Below are 18417 nucleotides of genomic sequence, written 5' to 3' on the forward strand. Positions count from 1 at the left end.
GTACACTTATCTTTTTTTTTCGTGCCTTCAGGTGAATCGGTTTGAACAGTTTAATATCAATTATGCGAATGAGAAACTGCAGGAGTACTTCAACAAGCATATCTTTTCTCTGGAGCAGCTCGAGTACAACAGGTGCCACAGCAGATCATCCTCCTTCATCGTCCTCTGCATCTTCTTCTTCAGACACACCAACTATCTGCATGTCCTCCCTCATCATATCCATAATCCTTTTCTTTGACCTTCCTCTTCTCCACCCGCCTGGTGGCTCCATCCTCAGCATCCTGATATAACCCGTGTCCCTAATCCTAAATGCCTAAATCATGCAGTCAGAAAAATCTCCCTATTTTCTATCCATAAATGCTTGGGTTTCTACTTTCTGCAGGGAAGGTGTTCAGTGGGACGCCATAGACTGGATGGACAATGCAGAGTGTCTTGATCTCATAGAAAAGGTAAGAACTGGGCACACAAGTGTTGTGAAAGTGTAGTGACACGGACCCACAACAAGGGGCGTTAATGAACGGACAATGGATAAGCCAAAAAGTAACAATTTAATGTTGTGAATCGCACAACGAATTACAGACAATAACAGAGGATGAGGATGGTCAGTCATACACAAGGTGATGTGTGGGCAGGCTCGAAGATAGAAGACGTCTGGCAAGAGAAGAGCCGGATCCCACACAGTTTCCACCGCCAACGGATCTGAAGTACACCGGAGCCGCCAAGTCCTGCGCCCCAGGTGGCCACTGTCTTCAGCAGTCAGACCCGGTACTGCTGGCAGAAACAAACAGTTAATGGTGGGTGTGTGAATACACACCCAGCAATCTTACAGTACTTAATTCCTCCAGGAGGGAAAACCTCCACCTCCAGACACAGAATCACCCGTGGAGCTCCTGTCAGTCACTTCCCTGGAAGGAGTGAGAGGCGAAGACGTCGCGCTCACACTATCCGCCAATCCAGCTTCAGACTGTCACCACAGGAAAAACGGCTGCACACAGAACAATATTCAGTCTCAGAGTAATCACAGCAGAGAAGGTTACCTGAGTGGTAGCTGATTTCTCGGCGGGGAGGTGGAGTTGCAGTCCGGCTTTTATGGAGGATGTGGTTGATGAGTGACAGCTGGTGTTGATGATGTGTGACAGCTGTCACTCCCAGTAGTTCCGACGCCCTCTCGTGCTTGAAGCCCGCACTCCAAGCAGGGCGCCATCTGGTGGTGGTGGGCCAGCAGTACCTCCTCTTCAGCGGCCCACACAACACACAAGGTTTCAATGCAAAGGAAGATTCTGAATAAGTGAGTGGAGAAATGTAGCAGGTTCCTATACATAATTAGAAGGTGCTCTAAGGATCTTTGAGATGTTGTAACGCCAGTTCCGAAAATACACTTGTCTTAAAAACTAGGTACTCTAATGGGATAAAGAGTTGGGCTGGTAATATGTAGACCTGGGTTCAATTTCTGGTCATGCTACCTGTCTGTGTCCTTGGGCAAGACACTTCATCTGCATTGTCTCAGTCCACCCAGCTGTAAAGGGGCACTGGTTTAGGCCAGACCTGGGGAAGTAACCTGAGATGGAATGGCATCATGTCAAGGCAGAGTCATCAACTTTCATCCACTGCAGAATCTACAAATAAGCATGGGCACCAATGAGCTTCATGGCCTATATTAGAGTTTACATACACTCATCATTGACATGAATGTCCTGTAATTTTGGGCTGTTAATGATGTCCTTGAATTTATTTTGAATCTTCTTACATTCACACAACACCAGAATTATACATACAAGCTCAAATATACATATATTCATTTAAATCTTTTAATAAATGGTACTGAAGATTCTACAATGTCTTTTAACGTAACAAGGTCAAAGTCTATTAACTCCTCATTTGTAATAGTGACTGAGTACAACTGGTAGTTTCTCTTTGCCAGCATAAGAAGTATGTGTTTGATAGCACTAATTGGACTGACCAATACTCAGAACAATGGGAATGTCCAAAGAGCTCAGGCAGGACTAAGAAGATGTCTTTATTTACACACGTTGGGAAGGTTTCTTGGAGCCGTTTCTAAACAACTGCATATTCCAAGATCATCAGTTCAACCAACTGTCCATAAGTACAGGTTTGTTGGATTTGTTACCACTTTGCAAACGTCTGGAAGAAAACCCAAACTGTCACTCTCAGATGAGAGGAAACTGGTTAGGATGTTGTGGAACAACCTAAGAACCACCCAGGCTTGGCCCTACCATGAACTGGAAACTGCTGGAATGCTAGCGTCACCATCCACAGTGAAGCAAGTTTTACCTTGCAGTAGACTGAGAGGGTGCTAATCAAGGAAGAAGACCCTGCTCCAAAATCCACACCTTCAAGGTTGGCTGAAATTTGCAGCTGCCCATACAGACAAAGTTCTATGGTCAGCAAGACAAAGATTGAGCTATTTGGCCACAATGACAAGCAGTATGTTTGGAGGACTAAAGGTGAGGCTTTCAAACCTAAGAACACTGTACCATCTGTCAAGGATGGTGGTGGTACCATCATGCTCTGTGTTTCTTTTCCTGCCAGTTGTAGTAGTGCATTGGACAAAGTTGTTGGAATAACGAAGAGGAGGACTACCTCCAAATTCTACAACATTACACCAAATCAACAGATAGGTGGTTGAAACTTGGCCACAATTGGGTATTCCAACAGGACAATGATATCCCAAACACACATCAAAATTGGTTCTGGATTGGATAATGCAGGAATCTGGAGTGGCCTTCCCAAAGCCCCGATCTCAGCCCTATTGAAAATTTATGATCAAAAACCAGTTCATGCCAGGAAACCAACCAATTTAAATGAACTCTACCAATTCTGCCAAGAAGAGTGGTCAAATATCCAGCCAGAATTATGCCAGAAACTTGTTGATGTCTACCAAAAGCATCTGCTCAAGGTGGAGGTTGCTAAGGGATGTTTAACCAAGTATTAGTGGGGGTGTATGTATATATTTGATCCTGTTCATATACTTACTTTTTCTTCTTGTTTAAAAAGTCTACTTATGCCCTGTCTTTTGTTGTTTGTCCCTTGTCTGTGTAAAATGCTCTGCTTTAAGTAGTGACTGCACTGTATATAGTGTATGCACTAAATGTAACCTGTTTTAAGTATATTTTTATATATTTTAAATGTAACACCTCTTGATCCATAGTGAAACGTTGTTTCATCTCACTGTATACTGTGTGTAGGGTTGAAATGACAATAAAAACCCACTTGACTTGACGTTGTAACAGGTTCAATCTCGTGGCCAGACAGGAGTCACACACATGGTTAAAGTTAGGCATGCTACGTTTTATCAACATTGTCAATTAATCCCACACTGTCCAACTTTCTTCTTTTTCTCCCTCAGTCATATTATATTTGTTTGTCTCACACTTTGTTTACTCTCATTTTCACTCATTTGTTAATATTTTTTGGTTTCTGGCTGTTTTATCCTGTGTAAAGTGACATTGGGTTCCTTGAAAGATACTACATAATCTGAGTTATTCTTGTTATTATCATTATTATTTACTCATTTACTTACGGTCAGCACACCCCCCTGCCACCCCGCCCAAGTTCAGCTGCCCTTTCCTGCCCAGATCATAATCCTCTTTCATTCACGTAATTTGTGTTCTCAGAACAATTCCTCATTCCTCCAGTAGGAGCTGGTTGTTCTGTTTGGCTGGGATCCAGGTTGGGGTGTCTTTGTTGCTGTCTGAAAGTGCTGACATATCTCCATAACACTTGTCTCCAGTGATGATAAATAGCACCTCATTAATTGAATACCTGTGCTTTTGTGTAGGAGCCACCCAGCCAGGGGTTGAGACAATCTGTCTTCTTCTCCCAGACGAGGGCAGCCCACAACACCTGTCACAGAGATGATTATAAAAACCAATGCGAGGGGGTGGAATAACCCCCACCCATTTCAGAGTTGCGCAGATGTTGCACATCTACTACACTCTATCAATTGGTGGGGACAATTAATGTCCTATCTTGCTCTGGTTTGGATCCATTTGACCTATTGAAGGGTTGTTGGAAGTCATTGCAAAGTTATTCCAAGTTTTTACACTTATTCAATTCACTTTCTTTAAACAGCACCAACTGTCAATATAAGCTGCTCAAGACACTACACAACACACACCCCACCACACCCTGAACAAGCAACAGGCAACAGTGTTGAGGAAAAACACGTTCTGGCTTTTTCAATGACAGGAAGAAACATCAAGAGGACCAGACTCGGTGGGGTGGCCAATTGCTTTAGCCAAAGCAAGAAAACAATTAAATAAAACAAAACCACAAAACCGAATTGTCAAACATGCAGAAACACATGCTGCAGCTAAGCAACCATATGCATATAAAGTCCAGTTACCACAATCAGCAATGGTGCAAAAACATCCAAGAAGTGAAGATCAAAGTCCCAGTAGAATGGATTAGAGTTTGTGAGTGAGTGTGTGGACTTGATTCCAGATCAGTCATTAAAGATTACGTTCCCCAGGTTTCATTCACATGATGCCCCCCCCACCCCCACCCCAACCCACAGGAAGAATCTCTGATTGGTTGATGGATGGATCTCCCAGATGCACTATCTCTTGGCACAACCTCCTGACATGCACCCATAGTCACTGTAGCTCCTCTGGTCCTGTCTACAATGCAGTAGAGGATTGTCATAGTCCTGGTGGCTCCGTTTTGCCTCTACTCTTCATTGCTAACCACCAAGCCTGGACCACTGTAGCTACTCCAAGCAGGATCTGACATAATGATCAAAGCACAAATCAATCAACCAGAATTACCAGTTCACTGTAACATCATCTTCAACCAATTACATGTTAACTGGTTTGCTGGCAATAGAGTCCTACTTCACAAACATTCCCTCAGAATCCTGTGATCAGATACAATGACAGGAGTGATCTATCCCAGGCTATGATGGATATTAAGATGTTGTAAATCATAAATCCGTGTCCCTCAGAATCTCAGACACGTTCTGTTGGTTATTCTATTTTTGACACCTGTCTGTATTATACAGTAAATCCAAACCTAAGTAGTTAGTGTAATATAGTACAGCAAATGTAAAATATTGTCTTAATTTAACATCTTCTGGGCAGCTGGCCAAGAAGATGAACTGTTCACCCAGAATTTGCTGTTGCTGTGTTACACCAATGCAGTTTTCTAAATCAAAGATACTCTGCTTGCAGGTCCGTTGAGCGTCGCATTGAATGTTTGCTGTCATACTCTTTCTGGATATAATAATATGGGATTTGTGATTTCACAATAATATGATTTTCTCCTGTAGAAACTGGGCTTGTGGCTCTAGTCAATGAAGAAAGCCGTTTCCCCAAAGGAACAGACTATACTCTGCTGGAGAAGCTCCACAGCAGACACTCGGTGGGTGACTTTAACACACGCTGCAGGTATTATTCACAGAGCACTGAACTGTCCCACCGCCATTAAACTACATGTGATATTTCATTACTGACATTGCGTTTCCCCTTTGTTACAGACAAACCTGTACTATGTCAAGCTCAGACTTGCTGACCATCAGTTTGGGATCAAACATTATGCTGGGGAGGTGAGTTTGTCTGAACCTGCTGTGGACAGTACGTGAGACTGTGGGCGTGGTAGAAACTTATCATGGACACGTCTTTCACAGGTCCTATATGACGTTCGAGGAATTCTGGAAAAAAACAGAGACACTTTTAGAGATGACATCCTCAATATGCTGAAAGAGAGCAGGTAGGATGTTGTCTTCTAAACAGCTGAACTGATAACTTGGATGAAACAGTTAATTTTCTTTAGAAAAGTCACTTCCTTTACATCTATTACTAAGAAATGCAAGCAGTATGGTCCTCTATGAGAAATGTGCCTGGAGTAGAATGTTTCCAAAAACTGAGTGACCATGCAAGAAGAAAACAAGTGAGAGAAGCCACCAAGACACCCATTACAACCTAGAAGGAGTTGCTTCCATGTAGTGTAGGCTCATTTGTCACAAAAATTTTTTGTGTGTGTGTAAAAGCAAAAACTCACCTGATTCTGTTAGAATATGATTTAAACATAATAAAAATAGGATTTCAGGGCATTCTAATCCTATTTCTAATCTGGTTCCAGTATTTTTTTCAGCATCTGTTCCTTGTAAAACTGTATCTAGAGATTCCCACATGATTAACAACTTCCCTGTGACTACAAATGTTTTTATTTTGTGAAATTTCAGACAGAGTGCCATCATGAATTAAACATGATGGGCCCAAAATCGATGTTTGAATGCAGTCGTAGGACACAGTTTTTCCGCATTAGGTTAAGGTTTAAACATTTGCTGTATATATGTATACAAAGATACGTTTTCTTTGTATTTTGCAGGAAACAAGTACTCACTGTAATATCGCTTAGAGTCCGTATATTACCCAACATGGCAGAGTCTTCATCTAACAAGAAGTCAAAAACTGTGGATTTTTTACTTTGCTTTGTCAGCTGAGCAGCAAACAAACAAAATGATCAAATGTTTAAGCAACATTTGAGCGCCATCTTGAAATTATGCATGTAAATAACTAGGCAAAATTTGATGATTCCATTGGTTTCCTTTTGTCAGAAAAGCTATATTTAGATACATTGTTTGTACTTATATCTTGTGTATTAGCAAAGATATTGCTTTATTGCTAAATGGAGGCCATTTTGGACTCCATCTTGGATTTCAGACACTTATAATGTGAAGAAAAAAGTCACTTTTTTTTAAACATATCTTTGAAAATCAGATTAATTTTTGTTTTTAGCAAAAAATACATGGAATTACAAATGATCCTACACTAATGGATGTGATTGGAGTGCAACCTTTGCATCACCAATCACAACTTCATGGTGGAGTGGAACAGCGAAGGAAATTTCGTATCTTTTTAAGAAAGCTTCTGTTGCTCACAATCCAGACATGGATCCTGGATAATCTTTTATATAGCAAGATGAGGCTTTTCCCTCATTTTGTAAAAACTAATATCCTGGTCTTAGTGAAGCTGTCAGCGACCCCATGAAGTACAACCTGCAGGTAAACTTTTATGCAGGTCCAGCTAAAGATAAGGTGCTACTGGTGTTAAATAAACCATCAGTCAGGGATGATGCTCATGAAGTTGCTGCTATTTAAGAAATAAGGCTAAAAATATGTGATCATTTTGTTATTCTTAATGCAAAATTCCAGGATTGTTTGGGCTCTGATATGTACTCTGCAAGCGCCCTTCTAGTTTTGCTCTTACTTATATTAATCGCCAATTCACTCATTACTTCTACATATATCGTGAGTCACATATTTAAGTAATCCTTTTGCATTTGTGACCTCCCAGACTGGATTTCATCTACGATTTGTTTGAGAAGGTTGGCAGCAGGAATAACGAAGAGAGGATGGGCACAGCCAGACGCAAACCCACCGTCAGCTCACAGTTCAGGGTGAGAAATTCATATTTCTGACATAAACGTGCACTGTTTGATCACCATCATCTGCTCAAGAGATCTAGAAGAAGGATTGATGTGTGAAATAGTCTGTCCTGAAAATAGAACCAGTGCCACAAAGGAGGAAATGCAATTCCTCTTTATGTCTTTCCTTTTTTGTCAGGACTCCCTTCACGCTCTCATGGCCACCCTGAGTGTATCCAATCCCTTCTTCATCCGCTGCATTAAGCCCAACATGGAAAAGGTCAGTCTGTCGCAGATGTATCAGCTCTTAAATTCACATTAACACAAATCTTCATGTTTCATCGACAGAATCCAAATATTTTCGACCCAGAGGTCGTCCTGAATCAGCTCAGGTATTCTGGGATGTTGGAGACGGTCAAGATCCGTCGTGCTGGATTCCCTGTCCGCAGAACATTCAAAGACTTCTTCTCTCGGTAGATTTTCTTTTTGCAATTTTGTGAAAGAATCTGAGACTTTTTAAATTTTTTGATGTTGCTTATTGGTTTTTGACATCTCTGTTCTTGCAGGTATAAGATTATTCTGAAGGACAAAGCTCCCCTGGCAGGAGATGATAAAAAGAAGACCACTGACCTTCTAATCAAATATGACAAGACCAAGAAAGAGTGGCAGTTGGGCAAAACAAAGGTGACATTTAAACAGTTTTTGAATGTGTCTCTGGAGAAGATGGTCCAGTCTTTGTTACTATTGCACTGTTCACATTATCTCTTCACATTTGCCCTGTAGGTGTTTATGAAAGAGTCACTGGAGCAGCGTTTAGAGAAAGACAGAGATGAAGTTAGACGTCAAGCTGCATTGATCATCCGAGCTCACCTACTTACTTTCTCTGCCAAGTAAGACCCTTTGAGAAGAAGCTGAACGTATGCAGTCTACCTTGTACTTTGCATACTAGATAATAGGACCTATGGACATGAAGACAGTAATAGCTGCCGCAACCAGACAGTTGATGTTAATGACCTTGTTCTTAACCCAATTGATTGACCTCTGGCTGACCTTGCCAGGGTGCTTCTGGAATCCACCCAGTTGTGTGCCACTTTTGATCCAAATTGGTTTGAAAATCAAATTTCTCCACCTTAAATTACTATTACTAAAATTAAACTTTTGATGTACGTGGTGTGTCCATACAGAGATGTGTTCTGGAATTGCCAAGGTGAGGATCAGATTTGCCAAAGGTCAATCATCAGGGTCAAAGTTATAGGAGTCAAAAGTCAAACTTTTTCACTCTGATATACGTGGTGTGTCCATAAAGTAACGGTCCTTTTTATTTTTTTTAAAAACTATATGGATTTCATTCATATGTTTTTACGTCAGACATGCTGGAACCCTCGTGCGCATGCGTGAGTTTTTCCACGCCTGTCAGTGACGTCATTCGCCTGTGAGCATGCCTTGTGGAAGGAGTGGTCCCGCCCCCTCGTCGGATTTTCATTGTCTGGAAATGGCGGAATGAAAAGGACTTTTTTTCCATCAGAATTTTTTCAGAAGCTGTTAGAGACTGGCACCTGGAAACCATTCAAAAAAGTTATCTGGCTTTTGGTGAAAATGCCTCCGCGTGGCTTTCCATGACAAAATCTCTTGTTAAAAGTGAAATCTGCCGGAAAATGGCTGACACGATGGTCTCGTATCCACAGAGCCATCAGCTTAGAAATGATCCAGTGGTTTGTGCCGCGACGTCGCAGCTCGGAGCGTGGCGCACCGACTGTCCTTAAAGGGGTCCTTAAAGGGGTCCTTAAAGCTGTAGTTAAAGTCCTTATTCTCTGTGAAGCCCGTAAAATTTTCACCAAAAGTCAGATAACTTTTTCAAATGGTTTCCAGGTGCCAGTCTCTAACAGCTTCTGAAAAAATTCTGATGGAAAAAAGTCCTTTTCATTCCGCCATTTCCAGACAATGAAAATCCGACGAGGGGGCGGGACCACTCCTTCCACAAAGCGTGCTCACAGGCGAATGACGTCACTGACAGGCGTGGAAAAACTCACGCATGCGCACGAGGGTTCAAGCATGTCTGACGTAAAAACATATGAATGAAATCCATATAGTTTTTTTAAAAAAATTAAAAGGACCGTTACTTTATGGACACACCACGTATATCAGAGTGAAAAAGTTTGACTTTTGACTCCTATAACTTTGACCCTGATGATTGACCTTTGACAAATCTGATCCTCACCTTGGCAATTCCAGAATACATCTCTGTATGTTTGCCACGTTTGGTGCAAATTGAAATGAAAAAATTTGGTTTTGACCCTTGACTGCAATTGCTGACCTTTGGTAAATTTGATGTCGCCTCTGCAATTCCAGAAGCCACTGATATACGTGTGTCAGGTTTGGAGGACATCAGAGTGGGGGGAGAAAAAAAATATTATCTTGACCTTTGATTCCAGTCACCTTAATCTTTCACAACCTGACATAAACCAAACCTTTTGACTTTGACCACAGTGACCTAGACCTTTGTCAAACCCAACCCCTTAAGGGCAATTCTGGGGTCAACCTACATGTACACATCAAACTTGGTGGGAACTGTCCCAAGAACAAACAAACAAACAAACACACACACAAACAAACGATTCTGAAATGATAGCATGATAGCATGATATCATGATACGATATCGGTGTTTTATCAAAGGAAGCACTTCAGGCACAAACAAACGATTCTGAAATGCTAGCATGATATCATGATACAATATTGGTTTTTATCAACAGGAAGCACTTCAAGTACAAACAAACGATTCTGAAATGCTAGCATGATATCATGATACGATATTGGTGTTTTATCAAAAGGAAGCACTTCAGGCACAAACAAATGATTCTGAAATCCTAGCATGATATCATGATACGATATTGGTTTTTATCAACAGGAAGCACTTCAGGCACAAACCAACGATTCTGAAATGCTAGCATGATATCATGATACAATATTGGTTTTTATCAACAGGAAGCACTTCAGGCACAAACAAACGATTCTGAAATCCTAGCATGATAACATGATACAATATTGGTTTTTATCAACAGGAAGCACTTCAGGCGTGTCCGCAGCAGCGTCATCACCCTCCAGAAGCACTTACGTAAGTGCATTCAGCGAAAGCGCTTCATAAAGAAACGTGAATCGGTGCTTGTTCTGCAGAGACACCGCCGAGGTCAGGTGGCACGTGCACATGTTCGACAACTCCTAGAGGAGAAGAAGAAGAGGGAGGAAGAGCAGAGGAAGAAGGAGGAAGAAGAGAAGAAATCGGTGGGTGAATTAAACAAGGAGCGTGAAGCTGCAGCACAGAGAAAGTCCAAATCCTCAGAGGTAACTGCTCTTTTTGTGGGACAACAATGACTTTGGTGTGAACAAATGTTTTTCCGAGGTTGCAGCCCCCCAACACACAGACCTGTATGGTGGGTTTTCGGTAGTACCAGTAAAATCGTATTGGTGTACCAGTGGTGGGCACAGCTAACCAAAACGTTAGCTTCAATAACAGCTAATCAGCTAACAGAAAAGGTATCTTTTATAAAGCTAAACCGATAAACCACCCAAAAATTTATCGAAAGCTACAGCTAACCTATAATTTTCAAAACTGAGTTTTAACACCACGATCACAAACCCAAACAATGAATCATCACTTCTGTGTTCGTGCCCCCTGCTGGAAGCACCTGTTTACTGCGTATTTTACTCTACCACAGCAAAAGGAGCCTGACCACCACATTGTCACAAAAGAATCATTATTCCTTAACCACATACAGCTGTTCTGCCGTGAGGCAGAGGTCTTGGAAAATAAAGCAGTTTTGACTTATGGTTTTGATTTAGAAATCAAATTATTCTGTATAGAATAACTACATTAATGACAATTCTGTCATTTGTACAAAGTTAAAATATAACATATCTTTTCTTTTTAAATAATGCACTAATTCTGAAGTTTTGTAATAAACACACAGATGCCAAAGGGATTATGGGTAAAATAGCCTCCACTAACACTGATTGGTTGACTCATTCATTCTATGTAATAACAAACACGTGAATGTGATGTGTGTGTTGGTTTACATATAAATGTGCTTTTGTAAAATATGCCATTTTTTCACATGTAAAAAAAATCCATTTGCAAAAGCCAAAAGTCAAGTTGTGATTAGACAGCTGTCTGATATAACCTGATAATACTGCCATGAACACTACTGGCCAGTAGATGGCAGTGGAGACCATGAAAACTTGCCAAAACAACCATTCCAAATAATCCGTGTCTGCTACGTTTAATCTGCGTGGAATTTAATAAACACAAACTGAATTTCAGACATCTTGTATATATTACTCTGGAACAAAGACAACAAACAGTGTTGTAAAGGACAATAACCAGGACATTATAGAGCAAACAGGAAGCGATTGCAGCTCACAGTGATTCCAACTGAAGATAATGGAGAAGCAACCTGAGCTTCTTCTGGCATTTTTACATAAAACGTCTATAAACCCAGAGAATATATTCACAAGAGTTTTAGGCACAGTATACAAAGAGCTTAATGCTGTTGTCCCTGTGGAGCCTGATCAGAGTGTCTCAAATGCATTTCTCCTATCGTGACATTTTACAGTACCCATAATGCACTGTGCACACATCATGTCCACACTAAAACCTTTAAAATTAGTGCAATACTTTAAAACTTAAACATATAGCTGATATTTTCACTTTATAAAACTTCAGACATGACGTTAATTTAAATAATTTGTCCAAAATTAGTTTGGTTAAAATTTTAACCATAAGTTAATACTGTATGCTTCTGGATTACTTGGGTGATATTGCCAGCTGATTAGTAGGATGTCAAGAGAAATGGTCTTGTTTTGTTTGTCTTCTGTGACCAGTTCTCCTCTGATTGCAGAGGATAGAGCGGTTCTTTTGAAACCAGCTCTTCGCTGTTTGTAGAGAATAGAACTGTATGTCTACTACAAAACATTTAACAGGTAGGCTCTAAAATCTTTAACATCAGACTTTAAAAATGTTTATTAACTGTTAAAGCTTTATTCACTAAGCTTGCAATAATATGTTAGCGGTCTAAAAATGATCAGACCAAAATTTATCGGAAGATAATTGATTGGATGATGGTCTTCAAAGTTATCTGAAAAGCTAATCCGATAATGAAAATGTTCACTTCGATAGTTAGCAGATTAGCGAAACTGTGCCTACCACTGCGGTGTACACTGTAGAGTTTCATAGGAGTATTTGATGCTAAATTTGTATTTCTTCTTTCTTAGGATGAGGCGCGTCAGATGGAGGAGATACTGCAGTTGGAGCGAGAGATCGAGCGCTTGCAGAAGAAGAGAGAGGACGGTGTGTCACAGCTGTGTGAGTCTTCCAAACAGGAGCTGCAGCTTCGGAGGGATGCTGAGCTCAAACGGATGAAGAAGGAGGCCTCCCGTAAAGCCGCGGGGCTCATCGACCTGCTCAACTTTGGAGGTGTGGATCCTGCGCTGGCAGCAGCAGGAGCAAAAGCTGCTGTGGAGGTGATTCCACTCATGTTGTATTTGTGATACTAGATGCATAAAGTGGCAGCATTAAGGAGAAAACTGACGTATCCCCCCGTCGTAGGCAAAAGCACCGAAACGAGCAAGCGCCACTTCAGGTGCAGCCAAAGAAGAGGAGGTCGATGAGGGCTTCCATGCAGAGGAGGAGTGCATCCCTCTGCCTGACTTCCCTCCTCCTGCTGAGACAGACGCACCCGTGGACCAAGACATATTTGCTCACCTCCCCCCTCCACCGCCTGCTTTTGCAGAGGGAACTGTGCCTCCTGCACCACCCCCTCCACCTCCACTGCCCGCAGATGGCTTGCCTCTTCCTGGGATCCCTCCCCCTCCTCCTCTGCCTCCACCAGGAGATGGTGCCACGCCCTCTCCACCGCCTCCTCCACCTCTCCCTGGAGAAACAGAGAAAAAGCATGGAGCTGAAGCAGAGCTGGGGAGGAAGGTGAGCATGGTAGAGAGTTTGGGGGACGGGGAGGAGCCAATCTACAGCATGCCAGCCGACACAGAATCCGACTATGACCAGGAGGAGGAGGAGGGATCCGTCACCGCTGGAGACGACAGCTCTGTATCCGGGAGCAACCGCGGGAGTACCACAGTGGCAGACGAGGAGCACCCGAGGAAGTCGACCTGCACCAACGCCAGCATTGAGACCTACAGAGGGAGCTCTGACTCTGTGAGGACACACACTCACACGCATGCTCACACGCATGCACACAGATATGTATGCACCTACACAGCTGAAAAATTATTTACAACCCCAAATCAGAAAAAGTTGGGACATATAGAAAATGCAAATATAAAACCCTGACTTCTGTTTCATTGCAGACTGTATGAACCCAAGATATTTCATATTTGTGATCATCTTCATTTCATTTGTGAACATACATCCATTATTGCATTAGAGGTCAACAGATGATCTCTTCATGATTTAGTACAAAAACAGTATCCACAAAAGGTTGAATTTTTGAGCAGCAACAATGGGTAGAGGATCTCCAGGTTGTCAACAAATGCCTGAGAAAATGATTGAAATGTTTAAAAACAAGTTTCCTCAAAGAAAGATTGGAAGAGATTTGCATATTTCTCCTTCTGCAATGCATAATATCATTAAATGATTCAAGGAATCTATAGGATTTTCAGTACGTAAAGGACAAGGACGCAAGCTATAGTTGAATACCCGTGATCTCCAGTCCTTCAGACGACACTGCATCAAAAACTGGCATTCATCAATAACTGATATAACCACATGGGGTAGGGATTACTTAGGGAAATGTTTTGTCAAGCACTACAATATGAAGGTACATTCACAAATACCACGTAAAACTTAACTATGCAAAAAAGAAGCCTTATGTTAACCTTGTCCAGATGCTGCATGGACTTCTCTGGGCTCTGAAGTATCTGGGTTGGACCACCACACAGTGGAAACATGTATTGTGGTCAGACTAATCAGTATTCTAGATCTTTTTTGGAAGAAATGGACACCGTGTACTCCAGACCAAAGACGAAAAGGACCATCCACACAGTTATCAGCAAGTCCAAAAGCCAGAGTCTGTCATGGCATGGGGTCGTGTCAGTGTCCTTGCCAAAGGTAACTGCCACTTCCGTGATGACAGTATTAATGCAGAAAAGAGATTTTAGAGTAACATATGCTGCCTTCAAAATGACATCTTTTCCAGGGATGTCCATGAATTTTTCATCAATGCAAAACCACATTCAACAAACATTAAAAAAGCATGGCTGCAGTGGAAGAGGGTGCGGATATTAGACTGGCCTGTGTGTGGCCCTGACTAATCCCCCACAGAGAATGTGTGGAGTATTTTCAAATGAAAAATGAAGCAACATCCCCATACTGCTGCACAGCTTCAGATGTGTTTTCAGGAAAAATGATATCCGAAATGCCAAAATGTCTTTTAAGTGTTTAAGTGTTGTGAGAAGGAATAGGTTGGCACAGTCTCGTTTGAACCCCTACGCGATATCGCAGGATATGACCACATATGGGGACAGCCGGCACGAATACGGCAGAGAATTCCTGGGTGGACTGTAAACTTAAAAGCATACTCGCTGTCACCTAGCGGACGTGCTGGTTTAAGACGTGACGATTTGAAATGGTTTGTGCTGACACTCTCACACTCTGCCCGGGTATTAGTCTCTTCCCACGAACAGCGTTAATTCTAAAGGGAAAATAGTGTACTGTTTTGTTTTTGGCTGTAGTCACCAAAGCAGTAGCGAAAAGTGCAGTATTTTTTCGGTTCCCAGTAGAGAAGGGAAAACGAGGCAAATGAGAGTGGTCGTGTCGCCAACACAGCTAACCAGAGTAGCTTCTCTCGCCTGTACAACCGCCTCAATGCCTTTGAGCTCCGTATCATAAACATACCGCAGCACATGTTCACTTTCCACCGCATCTGTTGTGTGGGCCACCAGAAGAGGAGGTACTGCTGGCCCACCACCAGAGGGCGCCCTGCCTGAAGTGCGGGCTTCAGGCACGAGAGGGCGCTGCCGCCACGGACACAGCCGGGGGTGACAGCTGTCACTCATTATCTCATGACAGCTGTCACCCTTCTACACTTCATCATACTACTCCATAAAACCCGGACGTCATCTCCACCTCATTGCCGAGATATCATCTACCTGTGAAGGTAATTCTCTGCTAAACTGAAAACACTGACTAATAGTCTGAACTTCTTTGCAGCTGTTTTCCTGTAAGTGTTTCCTTATCTGTGGGATTGGCGTTTGGTGTGATCAGCGACGGCTTCGCTTCACACTCCAACCAGATAAGTGGTTAACAGGAGCTGCACGACTGTGTGATTAGAGGTGGAGCAGTACCAGATCCGACAGTCGGGGACGGTGATCACCTGGGAATTCGGGACTTGGCGGCTCCAGTATTCACCAGGTTCGGTGGCGGCGGAAATCGTGTGGTTCCGGCTCTTCTCAGGACAGACGTCTTCTATCCTCGAGCCTGCCCACACGTCACCTTTGTGTATTGACTGCTATCATATTCTGAGATTGTCTGTATAGTCGTTGTGCACATTCACAACATTAAATTGTTACCTTTTGGCTCATCTATTGACCGTTCATTTGCGCCCCCTGTTGTGGGTCTGTGTCACTACACTTTCCCCAACAGCATCATCACTTTTTCTTTGCATTTTCACTTTGTTTACGTGTAATTTGCCCAAAACCTCAGAGAAAGTGTTGTTTCTGTCCCCAGAAGTAGAGAAATTACGTCATATTTTACCCCTTTAGTACCCGCCCTCAAACGAGACTGCGCTGCCCAATAGCAACATTAACTAGTGGCGAAAGCGTTCGCATCCCAGCTTTTTTTGTGTTGCAGGCCTTGATGTATATTAATAAATGAAATGAAGTTGACCTTAGAAAACATGAAATACCTGTTTCCCCATCAGAGGGCACAGGGCTCTCCATGAGAAATTCTGCTTGAAGAGGGGGTGGGCCAATGCATGAGCATGGCCAACATCATGTCATCAGAATGCCAGTTTCAATCGAATCACAAATAAAAACGATATCACATATAACTCACTGATTGTGTCCATTTTTGTCCTTTTTTCTGTGTAATTTAATTTTAGGTGGGTATTTAACCAACTTTCTTCAAAAAAGGGGGTGGGCTGATGTTTGGCCCCCTGACGGGCAAATATGATATCTTTTGTTCACACGGTCTGCAATGAAACAAAAGTCAAAGTAGATATCAGAATCACTGCAGGTTTTTTTATTTGGATTTTCCACACCATCCCAACTTTTTCTGATTTGGCGTTGTATTATAATTTGCTTTATATATCAATTTCATTTGGCATAATTTGTGAAAAAATAAAACACGTTACTGTGTGTAACTTTCCAGTATGCAGACAGCGACGATGAGCATGACGGCATGATGGACACTGATGAGGAGGTGACAAACGGCCGAGTGACTTTACTGAACGGAAACGCACCGCCGTACTTCCACAGTTACCTCTACATGAAGGGTGAGAAGCGAAAATATTTCCCGTCATTTTACAACGTAAAACCACCTCCTCCTTTTAGAATTTATCCCGTGACCTGTTTTTCCAGACGTAATCTCTCCTCTCCTCTCACAGCTGGTCTGATGATCCCGTGGAGGAGGCGCTGGTGTGTTCTGAAGGATGAAACTTTCATGTGGTTCCGCTCGAAACAAGAGTCTCTCAAGTCTGGTTGGCTGTATAAGAAAGGAGGAGGACTCTCAACTCTCTCACGCAGGTTGTTGTAGATGTTACTACAACAAAAAATATTCTAATTCCATTGTGGAAATGTCTGCCACTGTTTACCATTTAGAGGTCACTAGATAAAATGTGCCATCTGGCTAAACGCATTGCAGTTTAACTCTTTAATGGAGCCATTCCTAAACGTCAGAACATCAGGGCCCACTTTGAAGTCTAGTAATGATCTGGGTCCCGCCCAAACTTATAATTTTGATCGACACATGACGGCAAAATATTGTGTAATTTTGAGCTTTACAAAACTGAAAATCTGGGATTTTTAAAAAAAATATATTGTTAATGACCTATCATGGCTCATGTGCAATATCTTTCTGGCCCACCAGGAGGCAATGGCCTACACTATAAGGCATTGCTGCTTTAAAGGTTAAAATAATTGTGGTTTTACTGTGACACGAACAATATGATGTATAAACTAAGCTTTTAAAAACTGTCTCACAGCAGCTCGTTGTGCAGAATTGCCTGTTTTTCAGAACTGTTCGTATTTTGAACTGTCTGATCCATTTGTCTAACTTGGTCCTTTGCACCCGTTTCCAAGATCACAGTGATGAACCCGAGCAGAGGTGCTGTGATTTTTTGCACCTGTCTGGTAACGTGTGAGCATTGTTTTTGGAAACTTGAAGAGCACTGTTCTGAATTGGACCCAACTTGGTGGAATGATTGAAGGTCATCCAAGGAATAAATTGTTCAAAAGTCAAGATCACAGGCCAAGGCCCAGTGCTCATGTATAGGGGATAGTGAGAATGGCTACCTCAAGGAAATAGTTAAAAAATACACCTATGGTTAATATTAAAGAGTAATCTGAAGTGATAGATCACCTTTGTCTTGATACTATGAGCTTTAAATTCCGCACCAGACAGGAAGATCACTCAGGTCCCTTGGACCAGGTTCTTAATCCCCAAATTGCTCCCATTGGGCCTCATGTATCAACGTGCGGACGGCAATATTTGAGCGTATATGGGGTGTACGCCAAAGCGGCTGCACTACTTGGCATTTATCAATGTGGTCGTTGGCGTACGCTGCGCTGAAAATATACACCAGGTCGAGAGGTGGTGTAAATTATACACCAAAATAAACCAGCGCTGGAATCCACATAAAAATGAAGATGATCAACATGATAAACAGTGCCATTATACAAATCAATGCATATGTTACATAAATAACACTTTCCTGATTATACTACATAATAATCAATACAAATCCCGCTTTTGCGGGATTGTTGGTCTCGAGCACGATCCGTGGCCACAGCGCTGACCGCAAAGA

At 42.2% G+C, this 18417-nt stretch overlaps 1 protein-coding gene across 1 annotated transcript in view; it reads left to right on the top strand.

The window, feature by feature from the left end:
* myo10l1 (myosin X, like 1) overlaps nt 1-18417 on the top strand; it is a 178515-nt gene that overhangs the window by 137843 nt on the left and 22255 nt on the right. Inside the window, exons 13-28 of the mRNA XM_034195095.1 lie at nt 32-132; nt 383-449; nt 3660-3690; nt 5288-5379; nt 5495-5563; nt 5645-5727; nt 7317-7419; nt 7586-7666; nt 7735-7859; nt 7953-8070; nt 8170-8276; nt 10447-10726; nt 12653-12901; nt 12987-13592; nt 16764-16887; nt 16999-17137. Coding sequence (XP_034050986.1) covers nt 32-132; nt 383-449; nt 3660-3690; nt 5288-5379; nt 5495-5563; nt 5645-5727; nt 7317-7419; nt 7586-7666; nt 7735-7859; nt 7953-8070; nt 8170-8276; nt 10447-10726; nt 12653-12901; nt 12987-13592; nt 16764-16887; nt 16999-17137 — 2375 coding nt within the window. The remainder of the gene's footprint in view (nt 1-31; nt 133-382; nt 450-3659; nt 3691-5287; nt 5380-5494; nt 5564-5644; nt 5728-7316; nt 7420-7585; nt 7667-7734; nt 7860-7952; nt 8071-8169; nt 8277-10446; nt 10727-12652; nt 12902-12986; nt 13593-16763; nt 16888-16998; nt 17138-18417) is intronic.

The sequence above is a fragment of the Thalassophryne amazonica genome, chromosome 19 (genome assembly GCF_902500255.1).
Source record: "Thalassophryne amazonica chromosome 19, fThaAma1.1, whole genome shotgun sequence".
NCBI lineage: Eukaryota > Metazoa > Chordata > Actinopteri > Batrachoidiformes > Batrachoididae > Thalassophryne > Thalassophryne amazonica.